This window comes from Hydra viridissima, unplaced genomic scaffold, assembly GCF_058129835.1.
Source record: "Hydra viridissima isolate aposymbiotic clone 2 unplaced genomic scaffold, HvirCarnegie_v1 scaffold_11, whole genome shotgun sequence".
In the NCBI taxonomy this organism is placed as follows: Eukaryota; Metazoa; Cnidaria; class Hydrozoa; order Anthoathecata; family Hydridae; genus Hydra; species Hydra viridissima.
This window is the reverse complement of record NW_028324310.1, coordinates 12,012,933-12,039,947: the sequence shown is the minus strand read 5'-3', so window position 1 is coordinate 12,039,947 and position 27,015 is coordinate 12,012,933. Positions and strand designations below refer to the sequence as shown.

At 31.2% G+C, this 27,015-nt stretch overlaps 1 protein-coding gene across 1 annotated transcript; it reads left to right on the top strand.

Moving 5' to 3' along the window:
- The first annotated feature begins 990 nt into the window (after window positions 1-990).
- On the top strand, window positions 991-20,299 carry LOC145191563 (endonuclease 8-like 1). Its single transcript, XM_090067290.1, has 9 exons — window positions 991-1,471; window positions 1,886-2,774; window positions 2,900-3,097; window positions 3,348-3,420; window positions 4,221-4,287; window positions 17,293-17,408; window positions 17,541-17,568; window positions 17,652-17,689; window positions 19,956-20,299. The coding sequence occupies exons 2-9, from the start codon at window positions 2,323-2,325 to the stop codon at window positions 20,139-20,141; spliced, it is 1,158 nt and encodes a 385-aa protein (XP_089923416.1). The 5' UTR covers window positions 991-1,471; window positions 1,886-2,322; the 3' UTR covers window positions 20,142-20,299.
- Window positions 20,300-27,015: the final 6,716 nt, after the last annotated feature.

The following is a 27,015-nucleotide window of genomic DNA, read 5'->3' as shown; positions in this document are numbered from 1 at the left end:
TTCGATTCAAAACAGTTCGACAAATTGTGCTATTCTGCTATTCATATCCGTTTGTCATCGATGATTGCATCGATAAAATTCTGCTTGTTGTTGTTTTAACTACTTCATTCGCCACTGTTTCCATCATTTAGGTTAAAGTTTCTTTAATCAATTTTGCTTTTTTGGCGAGCACCCTGCTGGGAGTGTTATTTTTTGGTTAAGATTTTATCTTAACAACAAGGCCTATACTTAAGTAGATTTGTAAATATGTTAATATAAGATGGTTAGCACGGCGCCATTTTATTTGAATTTAACATTTTATTTGAACTTATTAGTTATGATTCATTTTGAAGCCATTAAACATGACATCACCTTGAGATCTTTTTCATAACTTTGTAAATTCAAATGTAAGTAATACTACAATTAAAATCAATTTAGAAATATATTCAACCTTGAGATACATTTTATGGTTGCACATTAAATTAAATTTTAGATTTTAATTCACATTATATTCTAAAAAAAATGGATTTTAACGCTCTGCGATAAAATTATTTTGCAAATTTTTTTGGGTAAAAAACACTAAAAAAGAGTAACATAATATATATAGAGGGTGTAGCACCAAAAACGAAAAATATTTGTCGGAAGTTTCATTCTAGAAACATTTGGGACATCTTCAGGGTTGTGGGCGAGCCCAAGGTCATTCCTTCGATTAGTTTTTGCATCACTAATAAAAAATTTCCGTCAGAAAAAAACCTGAGACATCCGGTAGAATGGTTTCGTAAGGCACACAAAGCAGGTTGGTTATTTTATCAGTATGTTGGTTACTTTATCAGTAAGTGGCTAAAAAGTTGCATAACAAAACATGGTCTGTTTTCAGGCATTGCATTCAACTCACTTTAGCCCAGAGGTTTCGTAAAGCTCTGGGCCAAAGTTAGTTGAATGTCTTACTTTAATTAAAAACAACTTGTAAGGGAGGTCCTCCTCAATCAAATAATCAAATAATTTATTTAGCTGGGATTACTAAAATCCTAAATAACTAAATTAGAAAACTTGTTTAAAAGCCAACGAGATACGCCTGATTTTTGTCGAGCATTTTGGAAGCAGCATCGCAAATAAAGGAAATTGAATTGCGTAGTAAAGAATTATTGTTAATCTTGTAAAAAACTTAAAAACGAATATGCGATAGAAGTGGCTTTTGTGCGGGTCAATGTGCGGGTTAGTTCAATGTGTTCAAAGAAGAAACCACTAGCAATATTTGATTTTGGGATTTTTAACCGCAAGCAGATCGATGGAGAAAATTTCTTGCTTATTGCGGTAGGCTTCTCAATCATACAGCCTACGCTCTGATTGTTCTTCTATATGTAATTTAGTAGCTTTTTACGTATTTAATTTACAATGTGATGGGTTACATCTGCACATGCATAATCTGATTGAAAAGTACGGCCCATGTTTAAGCCATTTTCTATTTGGGAAGAAGTTACCGAAACATATGGTATGCTTTTTTATTTATCTGCATTTGCGAACATCTGTATGGCTTTTTTTAGACTTATTTATTTCGCAAGCTTTTTGTTTTGCTTTGTGTTTTTGCGTGGCTAATTTATGTGACGAAATTTGCGTAGTTGATAATTTATGAGACGAAAACTTCTTCCTTAAGGATTGACAGTTGTGTCTGAGTCTAAATAGTTTACGGACTTACAAACAGAATAGCTTGGCCCAGTTTTTGAAACAGTCAAACACTTAAATGTCTTTATTTTTTCCTTTCATTGCATCTCTGACGAGTATTCTGACCATCCATTTGACTGGTTAATTGGCATTTTGTAAATTATTTCTTTAATATAAAAAAATCAAAACGAGATTTAAAATAAGAAGTTTTAATAATAAGAATCTAAATCTGATTTTGTTTTAGCAAGAGTGGCCAAAAAGCACTGAAACTTTATTTTGAAACGAAGCATCTGATTTCTAAATAATTCTATAGGAATTATAGCAAGAACATAACTAACTCATTGTCGGTACCTTTAGAAGAATATCTATAAAGGCTGCAGAAATGCCATACCGTTTAAACATTTTTTCAAAAGATAAAAAAGCTGATAAATGAATATAAAAAAAAGTTACAATGAAGGCACCGAATGAAGTTCCATTGAAAATTCCCGTGTTTTCCGCGTTACTTACCTATCGTGATATGGTTTTTTTATGGATATAGTTTAATTTATCGGTCACCGTCTGAATAAACAATAACGAAACCACGTGAGTACAACTTTTCTCTGAAGAAAATTTGTATTTTACTTTGCCTTAACTTTAAAGAATCTTAGTTATTTTAATTCATACGAAAAACCTTTAAAATTCATGCCTGAAGGACCGGAACATTTTTTGGCCGGTGCTTTTATTAACGATAGTTGTGATGGAAAAACTTTTTCAGGAAAGGTTATCAAGTCGGCTGTTACTAAGAATCCGAATGTTGAGTTACCGTTCACAAATTATTCAATTTCTGCTATATCAAGAGGAAAAGAGTTAATGTTAACATTATCTGAATGTTGTAAAAGCAAACATAAAATAAAATCTGAAATGAACGTTCAAGTTATCACAACTAGCTCGATAAAAAAAGAGGAGATTGAGGAAAATACTTTAGAAAATAAATCTGCAAGTAAGCTCCCATCAGAGATAAAAATTGTGTTTCAGTTTGGGATGTCTGGATGTTTTTCTTTTACAAGTGAAGCAGATTTACCTAAGCATTCACATTTAATGTTTTTTACATCTGAAAATCCAAAGATGGTTTTAAGTTTTGTTGACCCACGGAGGTATATTTCAAATTTAATGTTAGCTCCTTCAAATTTCATGAATCAAATTTAAATATTCATAACATTGAAAGTATATTAAATAATGTTTCAGAATTTAATTTGTCGTAGTTTTTTTTTTTTTTAAGATTTGGAAAATGGAAGGTATCAGATAGTTTTTCATCAAATCGTGGCCCTGACCTAGTTAGAGAATATGAACTTTTCAGAAAGAATGTTTTAAGCAACTTGCACGCAAAAATATTTCAAAAACCTATTTGTGAAGTTTTAAATGATCAGATGTACTTTAATGGGATTGGAAATTATCTGAGAGCAGAAATTCTTTACCGGTGTGTTTAATTATTTATAAGGTTGAATGATAAAAAAAATTCAGTAAAATGCATTCTTCATAGAACTACATTGGATACTTTTAAATTAAAAACAAATTTATGTTATTTCAACTTAGAATTTTTATTTCATGTAGTTCCTTCTAATAATGAATCCTGTCTATTATTCATAGATGAAACGTGTTTACTAGTTCAGCATGTTTTCAATTTTTGTCAATTTTACTCAGATTTTTAACATTATTTTAATCACAAGGGCTCAAATTCCTCCATTCAACATGGCTTATGAAGTTTTAAAAGATTTAATTGAGGAGAAGAAAGAAATTTCCGTAAGTTCTTTGTCTTTGAAGTTGGTTTATTTTTTATTAAGTAAAATAGTATTAGGTTTGTCAAAATGGTTCATCTGAGCCCAGCCCAGGTGTACTCTGCTGTTGATTGACCCAAAACCATTTCATTTGGAATCCATCTGCCCAGCTTTCTCAATTTTCTCATCACACGCAGGTGCTTTTTATATCATTATCTGCCTTCAGTATAGAATTCAGTGAAATATTTGATGCAGGGCGGTTGACCTGAATTTGATTTATCTAGCCAACTTTGATCTCTAGTAGTAAATTTTAAAAACCAGTCATAAACAATAAATGTCCCTAAAGAGGTATCAGTAAACTTTATTTATCCTTTAAACTGCCTCACTTGTGTTCTATCCTTTGTTGAACTAAATAAATATGCAATAGTGAAAAAGGTCTTTGAGCTTCATTTTTGGCAAATGTTTAAAGTTAGTTCTCATGTCTTATATAGCTTTATGTTAAGTTCTAGAAATATAATTGGAATCAATCCATTCAAATGAAAATAGGAAATGTTCTTAAAAGAGTAACTAATTTTGCCTGAAAACTTTTACTTGAATTTGGACCAAAATTTGGTAGCAGATTTTCTAATTACTTTTTGAAAAATCTATATTTTATTTCATCCTGAATTATTTAACTATATAGTTATATGCTATTTATATGTCACCATAAACATTTTTGTGCTTTGTATATGTTTGTATTATGTAAAAAGCAGTTTTTTATTGATTGGTATTTCTGGGTTTTTTTTGTAATCCAATGTGCATTATCATATTTGTTTTGTTGTTCAGATGCATAACTCTACTATAGACATTTTGGACTATTGTAAAATAGTATACAATGAGGTTTTGGAACTTAGTAAGCAAATTACAAAATTATTTAAATTTATTTGAAATGCATATAATGTATAAAATGTAGGATGCCTAGAAATTACTGTTACTAAGCAAATATGCTGTCAAATCAAAGCAAGTAGGGTTTCTAAATATTTTGAATTGATATTTTGCAATTTTTTTTACCACTTATCTTGAGAATTCTTTATATTTTTGTACTGAATCAATTGTGGTTTTGCAAAAACTGCAAAAAGCGAATGTTTTTGAGGGATTTATATATATATATATATATATATCTCCCTCAAAAGCCAAGTTTTTTTTTTCTTGAAGAAAAACTTACTTTTGGATTTACAAAGCTTTTTATCAATGTTTAAAACCATATCTCTGCTTTTTGAATTTTTGTTGTTTACTTTAGTTTTATTTATCCTATTTTTTATATTAAACATCATTTATATTCAATCAAAGTTTATTTTATTCTTCATTTCTTAACAATTTAGTATTTAGACTTAGGTCATTATCATGGTTCAATAACTCAAAGAGCATTTTATGATTTAAGAACAAAGTATAGATATTAGTTCTATGCAGTGGGGTTAACCTAACCCTAATCCTGCATATAAGTAAAGTATAATATGTATTTAGTAATGATGAAATATGCTAATTTGTTACTTTTTAAATTAGATATATAATCATATAATGTAGATTTAAAAAATTGTCCTAGATGGGATCAATAAAGGAAGACCTATTGAGATGTCATCATTAGGAATGACCCATAGAGATTTTAAGTAAAAAACTGGATGAGAAGTATCATTACTGATTTTCTGAAGAAGTATAAAGACATAGAAGAAACAGCCCATTGATCTGGATCAGGGAGAAAGAAAATACTACAAAAAGTGAAAATAGAAGCTTTTTCCAAACTACTCTTAAAAATCATCTTCTTTCTATAGATAAAGTAGAAACTAGTATTGCCATTATCTTGGGAAAAGATGTGCTTGAAGATTTTGTGTTTGGAGGCATACAAATGAGAAGTATCATCCTGAGTATATTACAGCCACTGTTAAGAATCAAAAGAAAATAAACCTGCCTTCCTTAGGATGCTTTGCAATACATTCTATGGGAAGGATTCACAATGGGATTATGAATCAAAACCACTTCCATAGGATCCTTGTTCATCATAGAAAGCCACATTGCATGGAATTATTTCCAAGTGATAACTTCCTATTTCAGCAAGATAATGATCCTAAGCACACTCCTAAATATAACAAAGCAAATGTTGAAAAAAAATATGTATATCTTAGACTGATGGATGAGTCAATCACCTGAATTAAATCCAACTGAAAGCCTATGGTCAATATTCAATAATAAAATAAAAGAGTGTGCAATGATGAAGCTCGTCTTTTCAATTGCATTCAAAAAGCATGGAATAACTTAGAATCATTGTTGTTAAAAAGGATTGTTGATAGTGTGCCTCAGAGAATAAAAAAGTCCTGGCTGAAAAAAGTTCCTAAGACCAAGTACTAATTTAAGAGATTTTGTTCCAATGAAAATGAGTTGATCAAGATAATCATACAATTTAACAACTCTGCCTATAATTATTTTGTACTATATTTTTATGTTAATACTTTTGTATTTGTTAAACCAAAATTACATTATAAATTATGTTTTTTAATGCTTTTATGTTGGCTTTTTGCAAAAAATGACTTGGTAGTTGTTTTTTTTTTTAATATTCTTTTTTATTTATTCTTAATATCACAATCTATTAAGAAGAAGTGTATGTCTTAGAATCAACAGCAAAAGTTTGTTATAAGAACATTATGTTCATGTAGACATCTTTTGTATGTAATAACCAAATTTCATTTGCCTTTAATGAACAAGGTTTATTTGTCATTTTACATTTTTATCATAAAATAAACTGTGTAAAACTTGACTAATTGATGGTAACTTTCTACCAGTAGCAAGGGTCTGCGTCTCGGAATTGTTTTCTCGAAATGAACCGGGAAACGCGTAACAAGACAAGAAATTTCCCAGAAAAAAATAACGAGACAGAGGAAACGATTATTCTGGAATTAAGTTATAAATCGGGACATAAATTTTTTCTCGGAATTTAAAAACTGTATCCCGGATAATTACAAAACGTTACGAGACAGATCAATTATATTAACAAGATATCTAACTCTCGCTTTTGCAGTGAAGAAAATTTTTTGCCAACCAAGTTTGTTTTGCCAGCCAGAAATGACGCACAGTGACTCAAAACAACAAAAAAAATGGCACTAAACCCCTCACAATTTTTCGGTAAATATAGTGCCCTTTTTTAAATAATATTAAATTAGAATGATCATTTATTTAAAAAGTAAAAACAGTTTTTTCATAAAACTCATATTTTACTTTTTATGGTTAAAAGTTTAACATTTTTAACAAGTTAAAAACTTTAACATTTTCAAAGAAAACTAAAAAATGAGAGATTTTTATTTAGTAAAAATGGAGAACTTTTAATCTAAATTAAAGTCTATATTTACTTTTAAGATAATCTTTTAACTTTATATATTTTTTGAAGAAATACAAATGTCAATTTTTAACAGTGGTTTATTATATCAAAGTAAATGAAAATGGCGGAAAACAAGGTTTTCATGGACTCATTGACATTTGTATTTCTTGAATTTGAGTTTTTTACTTATATTACTTGTTTCAACATATCAAATATAGTTTTAAGAAACATATTTTTGTCATCATATGCTACTTAGAAAGTTGTTAAAATGTTTTTATTTGAATAGTGATTTACTATTCAAGAAGTGCTAGATATTTGAAATAGCATTACTTAACAACTTCATTATTTCCAGTAATATACAAGTAACATTATTTACTTAAACATTATAGGGAATGTAGTGTGATAATTGTCAAAGAAGTTGTAACATAAAATGTTAAACAGTGTAAAGTGAAAAATGATATAAAGTACTTAAAAATGTTTCTGATATATATTAATGGTTTTAAAAACAATAACAACAAAAAGATTAGATCTTATCCCAAATATACGTGAATTAGGAGTGGATAAATTACGATTTTTGAAAGGATTTACTTAACGAAATCAAATAAAACTGAAGAAATTAGCAAATAGAACATAAATTAATGCTACTTTAGATAGATTTATTTCAAAAGTGAAGAAAAAAACTAAAACAATGTGGAAGAACTTATGATTCTTTTATAGAAAACAAATACCAATGGCTTTAAGAAAATCTTATGACCAATAAAAGTAGCCATTTTGGTTCTGGAAAACCCCATAAACAATGAGTGGTCCTTGGAGAGCAAAGGAAAAGAGAAAAAATAAAAGAACTAGGTATTGAACATCATGCTCTATTGTTAGTCTCTGCAAGAATTACACTTTTTAAAAAAAGTCAAATGTTTTATGGATCAAAAAAGTTAAAGACACTTTGGATAACCTTTCCCTTAAATAAGAGTGTAAAACAAACTCTTGCATTAGAAGTGAATACTGACCTCAACGGTAAACAATATTATCAGAAACACAGCCCTTGGACACATATTTATCCCCTTCTTCCAATATATTTTAGTGGAAAGAGTTAAATACTATCCCAAAAATATTTTTTTCCCCCTGATTTCAGTTGCTATCATTAATTTTTATAAAGCTGTGTTTCTATAGATGGTATAACAATATCAATAATAGCAGCTGAAATAGATAATGATAATTGTGCCAGATTTTTCACATTAAGGAGTAACTAGTATGTCTCATGTCTCGTTATGTCCCGTTAAAAAGATGCAAATTCCGGGAAATTGTAAAGCTCCTATTTTGTCCGCGACATCTCGTCTCGGTATCGTCCTGGATTTCGAGTGAAAATTGAAAATTGTCTCCATATTTATCGCTAATCGGGACAAAGATTTTAGGATCGTCTCCTCTCGTCTCGATTTAAAAAAAAAAATAACGAGACGCAGACCCTTAACCAATAGTTTGGTGACTTATATAACCAATTAAATAAATTTTATCTTTATCTTGAACATCTCTCAGCAGATTTTATTGAACATGAAGCCATAATAGCTGAAAACACAATAAAAATAGAATGAAACACAATAAAATAAGAATTAAAAAAAAAAAATTAATGAAATTAGTTAAATTTAAGCAAACAGGTTGCTTAACTAATTTAATTTAACTAATTTAATTACCTTGTCATCAATTTACAAAGATTACAATTTTTAAAGATTTTATTTTAAATTTACTTCTTCAATAGTGTTTAAGTTTTTTGCATTTTTGCATAATATTCAACCTTTTTTTAAATGTTCATATGTAAAAATGTAAGTATCTCAGAAACTATAGGTTGTAGCTAAGTAATGGAGATAATAAATTTGAAGAGATCAACCTTGTAACCAAATGAGATCCAAATCCTGTTTCTAGGGTGAACCATTTTCATTTTACAAATAAAAAATGATGCTTTTTTCCAAAATTTCCCAATTATTCAAGATTTCAACCTCAATGAGGCATGGGTTAGAACTGTCCAATTGAGCTAAAACTTCACAAATGTCATTTTTTAGTCAAGTGGCATAGTTTACAGAATTCCCCTATTAAGATTTCAAAAATTGATTTCTTGTGACCACAACCAATATAAATACACATACTCACACATCACACATATAATAGGGTGGATTGAATTGTAAAAAATGTTATTTGCAGTAATGAAACACTGTTAAAAAGTTGCTACATGATCCAATGTTTATAAAAAGTATTAATTCAATAGTTGGCAAGTGTTATTGTTACATATGCTTAAGAATTACTTGCTATTTGAAATGAGCCTTAGTATCCACTTTAAGCAGTTTAAGCCTAACTTTCTTGCCCAACAAAACAATGCCATATCAAGATTTATATCCATAGATTTTGAACTAAATGCTGAGACATCTTTAATTGTCTATTTAATAGAGTGACATGGAAATGATGGTAGGAAAAGTAGTTCACATATCTTAAGGTCATCACTGGACACATGTGATAGCAGAGGGGGCAGGGTTACTTGGCAGCAGAGGTGTGCAGTTTGGTTAACTGGTTATCTTTAAACGACAAAATGACTGAGAAAGTCTTAACTGGTTAACCTCAAAAATGATCGTAGTTAACCAAGTTAACTGCTTTAACCGCTATGTATGTAGTTAACCGGTTAAAGGTATATGCGCACGGATAACTAAATGAAATGCTTGTAATTTAAAATTAATAATGCATTTTTAACCCCAAATTCTTGTTTAGATTTATTCATTCTGAATTTATATCATCAAAGAAACCAAAAGAAAAACTGTTTTTCATCAATATGCAAACATAAAAAGCAAAACGAGAATTGTTAGGCACTTAAAGGAGAAATTGGCATATTAATTAATGTAACATGAGGACTTAGTGGGGACAAGAGAATTATCACTTGGTTATCTTGACTTGATCATTTGCATAAAAAGGGGACGTTATAAAAGAGATTAGTTCAATTATTATTCAATCGGCAATAAATTGCAGTGGAGAAATCCGGAATGGTACTCAATGAGGCTATCCTAAGGTTTGCGGAATGGTACTCAAGTAGGCCATCCTAAGGTTTATGAAGTTGTTAGTCAGTTACAGTTATCCAATTATTATTATTTACAACGTTTAAAATATCTTACCATCACTTCGCGCTGGACTTGATTCGGTGATTGTAGCGGAAGTTGCCTTGGACAAAGGTCATCATATTGACTAATTCGGGTGCAAGTTGTGAACGTTGTGCCGAAACCTTGTTTCCGGCGGAACTGAAAACTCTTTCTGACGGTGCCGAGGTGGCCACGAAGGATAGCACAATTTTGGCAATTTGACTAAGCCTCGGGAATGCTGATTCGTGTTCTTTCCACCAAGTCAGGAGATCCAATCTCTCTGCTTCTTCTTTCGTGGGATTTGACAGGGCAAGGTAGCTGTTGATTTCGTGGGTGATGTCTCGATCGGTAGCAGAGTCTTGTGCATCTGAGCGAGGTCTCTTTGCGTGACGTTTCGTGAAAAAAGAGCTGTACCCGGTCTTCTCTTTTGATTTTGCTGCACTAGTTTGAGGGACAGGCAAGCGTTCTTCAGTTGAATCTGATGAATGACTGGAGGATCCATCTTGTTGTAATTTGAAAACAGCATTGAAATGATCAATTGCCTCCATAAATTCTGGAAGGGTGCCAATAACGGATGGATCTCCCTTCAAACGGTAATCCAAAGCAGATGCCAGTTTGAAAATCAGATTTTGAGGGAACCGTCGATGAAGAGCAGAGGAAACTTTGGACTTCAGTTCTTCTAAGCCAGTCTTCTTCGGTACGATTCGGATCGTCCATTGGAAGCCCCAAGATCCAACTTTTTGGTCGTGATCAAAACCGCTTTGTTCCACGATGTCATCATCTTCAATATTCAGCTGGGAACGATCATTGCTCTGGGTTCGCTCTGCAGGCCGGCATACTTGAATCAATTCGTCAACAGCTGGGGTTACTAGCGATAGCGTTGGGTAATGTTCACCTTGCAAAGCGTTGGTAGCGGCTTTGAATGGTTCGAGAAATTCGAGAATCTGAAGAATGCCTTGCTTCTCTCTCTTCGTAAACATAAGATCTTGAAAGTCGGTTCCCATCAAGAGTTCATCAAGAACGACAAAATTCTCTTTCACGGATTGCAGCATAATGCAGAAAGAATTCCATCGAGTGGGGCAGGGCAGCTTCAATGAATTAGTCTTGCGAGGCTCACCTGGAATTAAAATTTAAATAACTAGGTTTCAGTTTTGAAACTAGCATTGAAAAAATGATATTTATTACATACCCGTCTTTGAAAGGTTCACTTGATCGTCCACCAATTCGTAGTAGTCGTGATCCTCCACCAAAATCCCGGACGTATCTCGCTCCGGTTCGTCATCGTCATTGCCTTCTTCGCCAAGCAAAGCTCGTTGCTCCGACCGGATGGCCCACGCTTTCTTCTCTCGAGCCAGAATTTCCTTCTGCTTCTTTTCAACATCACATTTCCGATACTTAAAGTGTTGTATCCCCTTCTTACTTTTCTTGATTAATCGGTCGAAACTCTTTACCTTCTCTATTCCATCCGCCATGAGGCACAAGTTGATGTTGTGTCCGAAACAAGTGAAATGGACGACCTCCATTAGGTTCAGCGCGGCCAGGATGTTTGCACCATTGTCGGACACCCAAGCTGACTTGTCCAAAGGAATCCCCCATTCTGTAGATAGTCTTCTTAGTTCAGCAGCAATATTCATCGCGGTGTGTCTTTCAGAAAACTGCTTCGCCGCCAAAACAAAGCTGCATTGCTTCCAGTTTGCATCGATGAAATGTACAGTAAGCCCAACATAGTAGAGTCGCCGATAATTATCGACCCACATATCAGTAGTGAGACAGTAAAATTGAGCTTGTTTCAGGTCTTCTTTTACCATTCGATGCAGCTGCTCGTACTGCTCGGGGATCAGGCTTCGAGTGAAAGTGGTTCGATGAGGAAGTTGATAGCGATATTCGAATTCTGACAGCATGTTCTTGAATCCCGGTCCCTCCACGACATTTGCAGGAACGCCATCCCAAGTGATGAAATCGCAGACTGCATGGTCCAGCACTTTCTGACGATTGGTTTGTAAATGTTTCACCCGTCCGCTCGCAAACATTCGATCCACTGCGGCCTGATCCGGTGGGCCTTTCTTTAACTCGTTGGGATGCAAGTGATTTATGTGGTACATGAGGGTCGACGTGCCTGATGAAGATGCAAGTTTGTGTTCTTTGTTGTAGTTGCTTATGATCCATCCTTCCTGTTCGTGGAAGTGGTTCCATACTTCAGCCTTTTTTGCTCTCTTTCGAGACTTCCTTTCTTCTTTTTGTTTGGCACAAGAGTTGTCAGTGACCGTAACCTGATCTTGTGTGGTTTCATTTTCAGAGTTGTTTTCCTTATTTGAGTTGTGTTGGTGGTCTACTTCTTCAGTCTCAAAATGAATATCACCATTCATAGCCTCGCTCTCTGAAGCCATTTGAATCATAGAAATTTAACCTGTGAAAACAATGAAAAGTATAATTATTAAATTACAAGCAAGACGAAAGATCACCAACAGTTTGTTTATCTTACTGTTTATACCGTGGATTCCTTGATTATCATAGAGAAAAGTCTTTCGTATTCAGGACTGCCATTCAGCAATACATACATAAGTTTTCACATCATAAAAGGCCTTAAAATCTCATGAAATTAAAACGCTCATACTATAATAGAATGTGATTAAAATACCTGTTCTGTGTGTTATTCAGCACATTTGTTATAAAAACACTCCTCAATTACTCAACAATAATTTAACGAGCACGCCGCTTTAACAGTTTTACTAGTTTTTCCTCAAAATGCGTCTGCTAAAAAAGCGGTTAACCGCGTTAACCGCATTAACTGGTATATTTTTGTTGTTATATCGATAATGTAGTTAAAGTGGTTAACTGCGGTTAACCCGGTTAATTTTGGACCCTTGACAGTTGGTTAAAGTGGTCAATTGACTGGTTAACCGGTAGTTAACTGGTTAGATTAACCATTTTGCACACCTCTGCATGGCAGTTGTCCCAACCAATAATGTCAAAATACATTTCAGCAGAGAAGTTCAGCTTAATCTCATTTTTATCAAAAGTGCTAACAGTATTAGGTTGCACCCCCTGTCTTGATAAGATCATAATTTTGGCTGCTTGCCTGTGAATATAAAAATTGTCATCGTAAATAGCACCAATCAACACATGTTCAGAATGAGCAAAATAACTATTGTTCTGCAGTACCGGAAACACAGTACCTTGATCTGGATTATTGAGTTCCTGGGACTGCTTCGTAAGAAAAAAGAAATTTTTAGATAATTTAACTGAAGGGCCATCTTTAGGGCCATAGATATTAACTATGAATCTAATTAGTCCCTGCAATTATTTTGATGCAACTATCTATGACATTAACTAATGTAAGACTCAGCTAGCTTTCATGAGCCAACCAGCATGATCACCTGGTTGGCTACACTCTAGAAATGGCATATACTGACTTGAACCATGTCCTACGGACACAGCTAAACATGCTTTCAGAAAATATCCCTAATCTATGTAGAGATCTTTACGGACCTCATCAGGAACATCAGCAACCTTTTTAACCTTTGTCTCTTTATTTTAATAGGATCGATAATAGTCTGATGTTAGGAGGTTTAATACTGCATTCCTACTCACTTAAAATGCTACACATTTCTATTGCAATGATATCAAAAAGTAATTATAAATTTATTTTAAACTAGTCTGCAATGAATTTTTAATTTAATAGTTTTTCATAAATTTTGATTCCTGCCAAATCAGAAGTCAACAAACAACACTAACAGCTTTTCATCTTTTTTTTTATAGGGTGTTCTAAACTTTTTTAAATCTATTTTCACTAATAACATTAATCATCAAAATGTTTAATTCTTAATGCCTTTATCCTACAATAGTTTGAGTGTTGTAAAATAGCACCATTTGAGCTGACAGTAAAATTCAAGTTAAAGTTGGTAAAAATTTATATTTCTTTTACATATTAATAATAATATTAATAGAGACACCAAGATGTATATATGTGTGTGTGTGTTCTCTTCTGTACTCTTAAACAGCCAATTTAAAGGTCAATTTTTTTTACCCCATTTGAGGGGAATTTTCTCATGCAGCAACTTAGAAAGAAAAAGCTTTTTTCATGTTCTTTACAAAATGAAATAAAAACCAGGTGGTAATGAAAAATCTACTACTTTTACTCAATATGTAATTGAAAAAAAAAGTTTTACCTGATTTTCATAGAGATGGGTTTTTATGAAAATGAATTTTTAGAGAAATGAGTTGCATAGGTTGCTCCACTACTTGTGAAGACTATTGAGGACAAAATTAAGGTAGGTAGCTTGAGAATTCAATTTTTTAAAAAATGGTGTTAAGAAGAAATTTTACAATTGAATAAAGAAAACTAATACTTTTCTATGTAATATTTGTACATAATATTTTAATTACTTATAAATGTCATTATTATACTTTTAGAAGACTTTATTACTTAAAAGGCTCCAAAGAAAAAAAAAAGCAGACAAGATAGGTGATATTTCTTGTTAAGAAAACCACCAGTTTTTCCCCAATAACCAATTTTCAACTTGTAAAGAAATCCTGCAATATATTCTGCTAAAGAAACCTTAACTCACATCCAAAGCACTAATCAAGTGCACTTTTGACAGGTTTACCCAGATTGTCTGGTTTCTCCAGTCACTAATCAGAGTTGGATTTTACTATATCTACTAAGTCATAGTACCCCTATTAATGCCTGGAAATTGATTGACTTCTAGATGAAGTAAGAAGAGAAGGTCAAAGGTTTCAACATAGTTAATGATTCCAGCAATAGGGCTCTCAAGCTGTACAGGTATAAACTTTATAGGTTTCATTATAAAGTTTTTTAGCATTTTAATGTCTAAAAATTGTTCTTTTTTTGTTTGTTTTTTTTGTTTTAAATTCTTCAATTTAATTTATTTGTTCCATAACACATGTTTCATTTAGGCTCTCATCAATAAGGTTAGGGAGAAGTGGAGAAAAAGCAGAATGTTTTCTTGGTGTCCAACAGTTCCAAGATAAAATATTTAAATAAAGTTATTGCCAGTTTACCTTCACATCAGATGAATTGCAAAATCCACCTTGACTTAAACATGACTTATAATGTATTAATCTTTTCAGTTGAAAATAGGATGTAGACTTACCAGTATATACAGTACTTATATAACTCTAAAGGTGCAATTCATGATATATTTTGCATATAATAAAAAAATATTTTCATGGTAATTTTAGATTGAGAGTCGTTAAAAACTAAACAATAACAATGATATTAAGGAACATTTACTTATTCAAGTTGGAGAATTATAAGAATATAGTAATAGTCCCCCTTTAACAAATGTCTAAATGAAATTCAAAGAACAATCGTTGTGGATTTGATAAATTCTGAAAAATCTTACAGAATTGTTTAAGAACTGTTTACCACTGTTCAAAGAAAATCTGGTGGAGCTTTCAGGTCAAACAAGCTACTGTAAAGCATGCTAGAGAAAATGTGATGGGTTATGATATATAATAGAGTTGGCAACTTGAAGTTGATTGATTCATTTATAGATAATTTGTATCTTGATACCCTTGTATATCAGAATTGGTTGATTTTTACCTCATTTTTGCAGTCCATAATAAATATAATTACAAAAGTTTTAAAAATACACATTGGTTCTCGAGGTATCAACATTTAAAATAATGCTAATTCAGCATTTTAGTGATAATGTGAAGAACAACTTTGACATATAACATCTTAATAATAGTTCAGGGAATTTTCCAAATGTTTGCAACCCCAATAGATTTTTACCCATGGAATTCAAAGATAGGATATTCTCAGGACTTGATAGTCTCAAGAAAAACCTTGCTTATCCAAATTTCCTTTATCCTTGCAAACTATTGATTTTAAAATGATGAATGTCACCTAAAATTTCTGGGAAAAAGTTTAATTGTAAATCATTATTCTATCTACAGAAAAAAAAATTATGCTTTCTCTTTAAAACTTGATCCAAGTATGTTTTCAAAAATAACATGTTTTCAGAAGTTTAATTTAAATTTTTTTTGAGTATGTTGGCCTTTAAAGAAATTTTTTTTTAAATGAAACTTTTTAAAATAGTATTATTTAGTGACTGGTTTAGGACTCACATAGTCATAGGAAGTGCGGCAGCAAGAGGGGTTTGCTGCCCAGCTGCCCCCTGTATTTTATTTTATTCTTTTTTGATAAAGATAAATTCTCTGAATAAAGATAAATATCTCTGAATATTTCAAAACTTTTATTCAATTTTCAAACTTTAAATAGTTTTGTTGCATTTGAACGCAGTTTTATTTTATCAAATTATTTTATGCTCACCACAGAGAAGTTTTTTCCTCCTACCCGTCTGGAAAAGTTCCTCGCAACACTCATTTATATATAAAGGCAAACAAAGATGTGTCAAAAAAAGTCTAAACAAGTAACTGCTGGGCAGATTTTGAATATTAGTTTAATATACTTCTATTATTGAGCCCTTGACTATATGTCTTAAGCCAGTCACTAGATATTTCGTTTTAAAAAATGTTTTTAAAAACATTTTGGTGTCTTTTGTTATAAAGTTTATGTTTTAAAAATGCTGAAAAACATTTTCATTTTAAATACAGAGTTTGATCAAGTATTAGAGAGATTGATCAAGTATTAGAGAGATAAAGCATGTATCTAATTTTTATCCAGTAGAATTAAAGTGAGATAACGATACACAAATAACTTTATCCCTGTTGATTTTTGGTGACAGCCTCCATTAAAGGTCCAAAAATCAAAATAGTTTACAAGTATTTTTGAATAAAATTGTATAGACAAGACATTTCATGGGACTATCAAGTCCTGAGAGTGCTATTTTTGAATTAATTGAGCAAAAATCTATTGAGATTATAAAATTTAAGAAAATTCCCAAGCTATTATTAAAATAGTAAATGTCAAAATTGGTTCTTCAAATTATCACTAATTATGCTGAATTATCATAATTTCAACTAGGGATAAATCAAGAACCCATTTGTATTTGTAGTTATCAATTATCAATTATTTGTTATAAACTACAATAAAGGGAGAGATGAACCAATTCTGAGACATAAGAGTGACAAAAATGTTCTTTTTTTATGATTTCATATGGAATAGCCCAATTATATTATTAGAAGCACAACCAAAAGTAGCTAATTAAGGAAATGATTAGAATGCTAGTTTAATGGTAAGAAAAACAAAATGTGGCGCTGTAAAATTCTAAAGTTAATAATTTTTTTATTTTTTGTGAAATGAATTTGTAGTGAAATAAATTATTATCTCCACACTTCCATTATTTCCACACTTCCATTATCTTCACACTTCCATCATCTCAATGCTTCTATTATCTGAAGGATTTGTTTTAATACACTATTCTAAAACTGAACTGAATTGTAAAATGTAATTTTTTTTTAAAAAAAGTACCATTTCTTTTTTTGCTCAGTGTTTTTCTTTTCGTTTGTTTAGAAGTAGGTGGGTATGATCCATCTGATTATAGTATGTTTGAAACATGGTTGAGATGCTACTGTAAACCAGATATGAACAACTTGGTTGATAAAGATGGAAGAACTATCTGGTTTCATGTAAACTGTGTTCTATAACTGTGTTCATCTTTGACAAATGATAAGATTTTTTTTAACTGACTTAAATGTTTAATCTTTTTACAGATTGAGATTTTATTTGTTAAAAGTAAACAATTTTTGGTTTGTCTGTAGGGTCCAGCAGGTGCTTTGGCTCCTAAAGGTAAGTTTACTTTCTTTAATAAAAATTATTCAAATGAATGTACCAAATTTAGTTTTGAAATTTTAAAATTTTGAAATTTTAAGGTTTAAAAGCCGTTTCTCGCCATAAAAGAACTATTAAAGTAAGCTTACATTTCCTATTCTTATTCTTATCAAGTTGTTGCTGTTGTTGTTGTTGTTGTTGTTGTTGTTGTTGTTGTTGTTGGTAACATTATTACTGTTATCATTATTACTAAGTTCTAAATCTTTATTTTCTTAAAGTTTATTTTTACAATCTTTAAAGTTTTGTCATGATTTGAAAATATCATATAAAACGATTTACACTCCTTATGTATGTACCTCTATATGTATATCGTATGTGTATATATGTATTAAGCACTTGTATGCTTTGATGTATATATATGATTTTACAATCATTTAAACGTTATCCGATTTAATTTATGGCTCAAACAATTCAAAGCCTTCGCGGGGCATTTTTTTCAGGTGTATATTTTTTATCATTAGACGATGCACAAAAAATGTACATTTTAAACAACAACTTCATAAACGGTTATTATTTTGGGCTTGAAAAAATGTTGACATTATTTTTAACTATTTTTGTTTTCATAAAAAAGCTTATTTTAATCTTATCTATTCGTATGTGTATAATATTAGCAAACAGTGCTAAAAGAGACGTTTAATTAACTATGTTAGAATTTACGTGAAAATTCTTACATAGTTAATGTTTCAATTCAACTTGGTTTATTAGAAAAAGTTGACCTATCGTTTGTGGAGAAAAGGCTTGTTCTGCTTCAACTGAAGTGGGAATGTGAGCAAAGCATCACGAAATGTCTGAAGTTCGTTTCTTTGTAAATTTAAAAATCGAGAACTCTTTAGCAAAAAATTTATCTGGTGTAAAAAATAAATGAGACATCAGACTATTCGATTTCGCATTTCTCCTTTTTATCATGCAACTAAGAAATCCTTTGGTAATATTTTTGAATTTTAGCTCGGTTATGGAATATCTGATTAATGTATTTGAATCAAATATGCATATTTCTCATTCACACAAAGAAGAAACATCTAATTCTAAAATCTCTTACCAGTTAACCAATTCTATGATTTTTTTTTATATCATTTGCATTTAAAAAGTTAGTCTCATCCTCATTTGTGGTTTAAAACCACATGGCTTTTTCATAAAAGATCATTTTGCATGGAGTTGTTTCTTAATCTTTTGAACAGTATCACTAAACTCTGGTGTCAATGCAAAAGCATTCTTAAAATATATTTACTATTTTTTTACGCAAACATATCCTACCAGAGTTAAAGAGAAACGTTCCCCCTTTTTTTTCATGTTTGTAATTGTGAAGTTTTTCAGCATGTTACGCAATTTTTGCTATAATATTAAGTATTTTGTAGTTAAATATCTCTCTTTGCTTTTTTTTTAATTGCTGCAAATTATTTGTCTCTTGCCTTTTTTATATTAATAAATAAAGTTTTTTTTTTTTTTCAGATTTCATTTAAGTCAAACAAAAAATTAAGTCTCAGAACGTCCATTTTGTCAGACCTCAATAAAGTCTCACAATTTAACAGCCAATTTTTTATAAAGTCATTTCATTAAAACAACTTCACAAGTCGAGATGTTTTTTTTGGCTTTTCTTTTCGTGCAAATAAAAAACATTTAGAGGTTTTTAAAAGTTCAATCATTCAAATCTCATGATGTATTATTAAATTTGAATTTTCTTCGGCAAAAAAGTTTTCGAAATGTTAGCTCTCTTATGAATCTTCTGGATTTATACTAACACCAAAACATCAACTTAACTTTTTCAGAATTTTCTTTTCTCTAAATCTTAGTGGAAATTTTTGGTCAAAATTTTGTTTGTTTACGTAAGGGATAAAGAAGTACATTAAAAATTTGGCTTTCAAGATTCTTCAAAAATTATGTTCTCCTTATATTTCGGATTCACTGCTCTTTAGTAGGGGTGCTGCAAGACAATACTTTTCAGGGGTCAGAGGCCTAGGGCTTAAGTTGCTATCCGAGGATTAAAAATAATTCCAATATTTATCTTGACAATTAAGTAATAAGGACCATGCCATCGTTTGGTGGATCAATCACTCTAACGAGATAAATGTGCTTGCCGACAGTCCTCCAAATTTTTATTGAATTGTTTTAAGTGTTCCTAATACTCTAACTTTGTGTCTGGATAAATTATGTACTTAAGTACATAATTATTTATTAACATAATTAACTGTTAATACCCAGTTTTGAATCTTTTTACAGGGAATATTACATTGTTAAATTAACTTTCTTAGTATCAAAATAAAGTCCTCCACAAATAGCTTTTAATTATCCAATCTGAGCAAAAACGTAATAAAATATTACGATTTAAAAGCAGTTTTGTTTTGTAGTCCAAAAAAATGGATGGTGGGATTAAAAGAAATGAAAAGATCCTAAAGCTTGAAGAGAATTCGTTGGAAATCCCAAAATCAAAGACCAGGAAAAAGAGAACTCAGGTATCAAAAAAGATCAAAATGGTTATCCAAGACAGTAATTTACCTACGTTGAGAAGATCTTCACGTATCAAAAGGAAGTAATTTACCTACGTTAAGAAGATCTTCACGTATCAAAAGGAAGTAGAAGTTTTTAAGTTTGTTTTTCATGTAAATAATTTTTTTTATGCAAAACTCGTGCTTAGTTTTGTTAACAGTTTTTTTTTTTAAACATAAAAAAAAGCTCTGTCAAAGTTGTAAAATTCTGTGGTTATTGCTAATTTTTTTTGTCGAGTCAAAGTTTCTAGGCGTTTGCTAGTTGTTAAACTGCTTATTGTCTATGTGCTAGTGATGGCATGGGACTCAGTATCAAAAGTATTGAATTTTACGCGAATTTTACGGAAATATCCTGACTTTAAAATGCTCAAATGGTAAGCCCCAATCTGAATAAACTAATAATATCCGAAGCAAAATATCTTTCTTTTCCTTTGTTAGGGCTATTTGACCTCCTTGACATTTTTTTTTGTGGTGACGTTAAGGCGTGGAATAATGGATTTTGTATATTTCGCTAACCAGCCGATTTCTCATATTCTGGTCAATAGTCTTGCTCGATAAAAATACTCTTTAGAGTATTTTCATCACCTATCAATATACTTTACGTCAAGGGTTTAGTCTTTAATTGCTGGGTAAAAATTTTATAGAAGGAAAAGAAATTTATTACAATGAGGTGAATACTTACTCTAATAACTGGAGAAAAAAAAGTAAAATAGTGAGGTTATATGTCATATATTGGACAATAACTGGAAAATCAAGATTTTAAAATGTAAATAAGACACCAAAAAGCAACTTTGACACAAAAGTAAATTAAGTAAAAGTAAAAAAAACTCAATGTTGCTAAAAACAAAATTCTTTTGATGTGTTAACAAAGTTCAACTGGCATATTGCTGCCCAATCATTTCAAGATTCCATATCACATGAACACTGTTTTAAGACATTTAACATTTAAAATCTCAGCTGCATATTATTAGTTCAGTAGAATACCTCTGTACGTTCGAACAAATATTTAACATTAGTAAAAATTATTCCTAAAGAAATATATTACGTTAGGCTATTATATTTTCATAAGTTTTTTTTAAATATTGAGAAATCAAAATTACCGGACTTTTTTCTTTTTATTTCCCTAAAGCATAGAGCTCTATGTTACAGGGAAAAGGGAAATAGTCGTTCTTTCTCAGGCGTTAAAATGTAAAGACAATTTGGTTAAGTCATGTAAATTCAAGGTTAGTATTAAAGTAATATGCAGTTTTTAGCTTTCGTTCGAGAAATGAACTTAATGAGTTTAAAAGAATAAAAATTATTTTATTTATTAAGTAAAGTTGTAAATAAAACAAGTAATATATTATAAACGAGATTGACAAATGTTAATATATGCAAAATAAAAATATAATATATATTAAAAAAATATAATATGTAAAAAATGCAATATAAATCAAGCTAAAAATTAAAACGGATATTTTTGAAAACAGTATCAATGAGTACTTCTACCTTAAAAAATGCTCTGGAAATTTTTTTATCCATTTTGCTAACTAGATTTTCAGTCCAAATGAAAACGCGGACATAAAGTTATGAGTTCCTTAAGCAGCTATTTATTCTCATCTGATATCGCTCACTTAACCAGCTATTTACTCTCATCTTATATCGCTTACTTAACCAGCTATTTATTCTCATCTGATATCGCTCACTTAACTCGGTGATATCGTATTTGAATTATTTAATTTTTTTTTTACTTTACTTATTTATTTTTTTAATTATTATTCCAAATGGATTTTTAGCTGGTGTACAAAGTATCACAAAGGTCTTGCACACTTTTTTATTTTCACAGTCTTTAGACTGTAATGTAACATATTACAGTCTAAAGACTGTAATGCATATAACAGAACTCCTCAGTGAAATGTGATTAACAACATAAAAGCGCATAGCAAGATAGACATGTGAAAAGACATCAGCAGCCATTTCACTTATAAGAATCTTTTAATAGATCATTACTCAAAACTTACTTAGAGTTTTTCTTCGCAGTTTTTTCCTTTTCGCCTTCAACCTGGTGACATGCAGTCTTTACTAATTAGTTAAAACATTTTCTTTTCTTGAGTGGATAAGTTGTAAAAATTACTGAATATTATCTTTCTTTCATCATCTGTGACTTTTGACAGCATTTATTTCCTGTAACCCTTTAGCTATATGTCTTTCAATTGATCCCCGAAGAGTTTCAGAATCCAGAACAGCAGGTAAATTGCTATATACAGTATTGGGCAAAACTTTTGCAACCAAATAATGCTAATTTAGTTTCTTTATATAAAAGTGCTGCATTTTTTCAATTTAGAGAAATAACTATGTAACTGTTTAGAGACAAAGTTCTTCAAGTTTTATTCATCAGAAAGTTCATTATTTGTACACAAAAATTAATAAATTAATCAAAAGTATTAAAAAAAGTTGATTTCCTTCTGGACAAAACAAGTGCAACTCAACAAAATGTTGACCAAGCTGTATTTCGCTATCAATATTTCGTGGCGAATCCTTTGTTGTCGATCACAGCCTTGTATCTTCGAGGCATAGATTCGATCAGGTGATCAATGAAACTTTGTGGAATCGCCACCCAGGACTTTTGGATTTGCTCAAACAGTTGATCCTTATTACGAACACCTTCACGATTAATTCTGCGGTTGACGATCTCCCACAGGTTCTCGATAGGACTGAGATCCGGAGATTGAGGCGGCCAATCCATCACCGATAAGTGGTTGTCTTGAAACCACTGCTTGACTACTTTTGCAGTGTGTTTCGGATCGTTGTCTTGCTGAAAAACCCATTTTTTTGGCATATTCCATTCAGCATGAGGTAACATAACATCTTTCAGGATATTTTTATACATGTGCGGTCCATTATTCCATCGTTTCGATGTATTGGACCTAGACTGTTAGCAGAAAAACACCCCCAGACCATTACATTGCTTCCACCATGCTTCACGGTCTTATGGCAGTAACGTAAATCGAGGCGTTTTCCGGCCGGTTGACGTACACGGCAAATGCCATCGCTCCCAATGATGTTGAACTTCGATTCATCACTGAACAGGACAGTTCGCTATTTCTGCACATTCCAGTCAATATGAGATGTAGCAAACAGGAGTCTTTTCTTCTGGTTTTTTAGTGAAATCAGCGGTTTCTTCGCAGGGCGTCGAGAAAACAATCCGGCTTCAACAGCACGTCGTCTGGTTGTTCGGTCCGATACAGGCAGCTCTAATTGCTTTTGTATCTCGATTGATGATATCCAGGGATCCTTCTTGACGGATCTGACGATCATAGAATCCTCTCTAGAAGTGGTGGAACGCGGTCTTCCATCTTTGTTATCTGCTGCCAACTTCCCCGTAGAACGATATTTGGAACATAGTCTTGATACAGTCCATTTTTTCACGCGATATTTATCACAAATACTTTTTTGTGACATTCCACTTACGTAATCGCCAATAATTTTCTTTCTTAGTTCCAATCCAAGACTGTCGGGAGCCATTTTTACATTTGAAGTCATAAAAATAATAAAAATAAATAATCACGCTTCTCAAGGCTTACCGTTTTACATTTACCTTGTGATGATACAATAATGCTCTGTGGAACACAACGTCTTGGTTGGATGTGGACTGTATTGATGTAATGAAACACTTGTTGTATTTCACTTCTTGTATTGATGTTCTTCGATAAAACACTTTGATAAAACTCACTTCGATAAACTGTCTTGATAATACTGACTGATTGACTTCCATATACTGACTGAATTACATGTCGATTTACATGTCTCTTATATAGTAAAATGAACCTGTGTGAACCTGTTCTGGAAGATTCTAGATGCTTCTTTTCAATGCTTCTGAAAGCTTCTGGATGCGTCTGGGTGCTACTGGATGCTTCCAGATGCTTCTTCTGGAAACTTCTGGAAGCTTCTGCATGCTTCTGGAAACTTCTGGAAACTTCTGGATACTTCCTTTAATTATTAAAAAACTTCCGTGACGTTGACACGGACCAGACTTAAAAAAATGAAACAAACCAAAAAAGTTGCGCTTGTTTTGTCCGCTGCAAAATGGCAATTGTCAACGAAATTCTCCCTGTGTGCTGTCACCTGTCAGCTGATTGCTCATGTCATGGCATGCTATGATTCCAGACTCCTGAACTGTTTGCTGTGGTAGTATAGTTCGTTTCGTTTTTAAGACATGTAAAATTAGGAACACTTTTTAGCATTGTTCGATGTTGGTTGCAAATGTTTTTTCCAATACTGTATATATTTTTTTGTCATTTTGGCTATAGAAGTCATTATTTTGGGCAATAAAAGTCATTGCGGTTGTCTTTACAACCATAGAAGCATTACGTTAGCCAGAGAAGTCATTACGATCATTACGAACGGTTGTTATTACAACCATTGCAGTCATTACATAGGCTTTTGTAGTTATTATGTTAGCCGTAGAAGTCATTACGATTATCATTAGGACCATAGAAATCATAGATAAATTAAATTGTGCCAATATTTTATATAGAACTCTGTAACGTTGAGCCACTGAAACGTTGAGTATTTGAGTATAAGCTCGCTGCGATATGATGTATTGGTAATACAATATTGAAATAAAAAGTAATTGATTTATAAAAAAAAATTAAAAAAATTTAAATAGATCTGGAAGTTAAAATGGAAATCAATTAAAAAACAGTGAGCGAAGTAGGAAATGAGCAGCAGATAAATACCAAATAGATTATCAACTTCCGAAGATTACTCGATCACAAGATTTGTATCCAATCGAATCTATTTGGGCTTGGATGAACAAAGAGTTATACTCATTCTGAATAAGCGCCACAAGTCACATGAAACAAGGATTAGATACCAATGGTAAAAGGTGTCATGAATGATTAGCAATAATCTTAAAATTATGCATTTAATAGACTCATAGCTTGTAAAAAAAGCATGTGAGACATATTCTATATATAGGTATTGATATTTATTGTTGTTGTGGCAATTTGATTTACTGTAGTTTTTGTTGATTTTATTGCTTTCGATAACATTTTAAAATATTGTTATATATTTTGAAAATATGATATTCTGAGAAAGGAACAATTTTAAGAACCATTTTTTGTTAAAAAGAAAATGGTCAATATCTTCTTTTTATTTTAAGATTAAGACTTTAAGCAAACATCAACTTAAAAAATCTTTTTTTTTTTTTTTTTTTTTTTTTTTTTAAGCCACTGATAAATACGATTTTGAGGCTTTGTGACATTAAAGATTGTAGGTGATGACAGATCTGCATTTAAAGCACTTTGGCTTAATATGTCGTTTAAGACTTTGTATGGTTCTCAGGTACACTAAATTGTTTTTAAAGAAAGAACACCAATTTTGATTGTCAAAAATAAACTTTGCAGGGTTTAACGCCGAAAACTCGGTTCTCCGTATTAAATCAGTAATTTTTGTGCCGAACTACTGAACACAAGACTTTGTTCGGACAGTATATTGTTGTGGAAATAATCTTTGATACCCTTCTAATCTTACTGAAAGTCAATATGATTACTTGGAACTTAATCTTGCCGAAGCTCGATTTAATTTGGCACAATTTAATGACAATTAACTGCAAGCTAATAATGCTATATGTCTTTTAATTGTAGATGATTCTAATAACTTAATGCATGAAAGAAAATCTTTAAATGGAAAAATTACTAAATCTTTTGATGATAAATTACATAACCCCTACCCCTGAAAATTTACTTCCGCAGTTGACACAGATAAAGCTTACTAATCGACATTCTATTCAATAGAATTGATAGAGACGCCATAACCTATCTAACAGATTTTTTTTTACAACATGCCTGTCACACAGCTGTTTTCAAACAACTTTTAAGCCCAATCATTTAAGGTCAACCTAATCCGGCAAAGTCGCTTTTTTTTGAAAAATTGTTTTTGAATGATTCGAAATACAAGGTAAGAAATACAAAGAAACGGCTTGTCGACTCCTTTTACTCTTTCACAAGATGTAACTCGTACCTTAAATGATGGTTGTAAGAAAAGTTGAAATGTACAACTCCTACACTTGTATACGCAAAAAAAAAAATGCGTAGAGCAAATGGTAAGGAGTATTACACTATTGATTTTTATATAAAAAATCAAGTAGCCAGTTTTACTAAATTCGTTCCCAGTAGTTCTGGGATTGAGGTATGCGAACTGGGCTTTAAGCAATGATTTGATGACAAATAACCTTGCAATTTTTGTACTTCCTTGAGGGCGGACTTAAATGATACAAATTATTTCGTCATTATTTTATTATCAAACCACGTTTGAATAAATAAAGTTCTTTTAATTTTAATGGGATCTGGTATACGTTAAAAATTAAGGAAATGTTTACGTGACGCTTCCTACATAGATCCGTAAAAATCTCAACAAGCGAAACGTCACAAATGCGTAGCAATAATTTATTAATATACAATTTAAAGTGTCATCGATAAACTTAACCTTTTCCACAAACATTCTTAACAATTTTTTTTTTGTTTTGTTTTGTTTTGTTTTAATTTTACTTTAGTTTTTTGTTTTTATATTTTCACTTCTTTAACGTTATTATTATTAAATTTATTATTTTGTAAAAAATTTAACGTGTAAATGTTTTTTGTTTATTTTTTTTTTCACATTCACATTTATTGTTTTTGTATTTTATTTGTAAATATTATACAAAATAAATTTAGTTTGAAAAATATTTGACAATTTTTTTACGCCTATTAATTTTTATGACAGTTTGAACTTATAAATAAATAACTTTATCAATAAATTGTATAATTGAAATAAGAGATTTAGTTCATGTTTTTAAATCGTAAATGCGTTTTATTAACTACATCTTATTATTTCGATCACATTTCGCCACCGTAGGATTGCCATCTCCCACTTCCACCAAGCAATTGATATTTTCACTGTT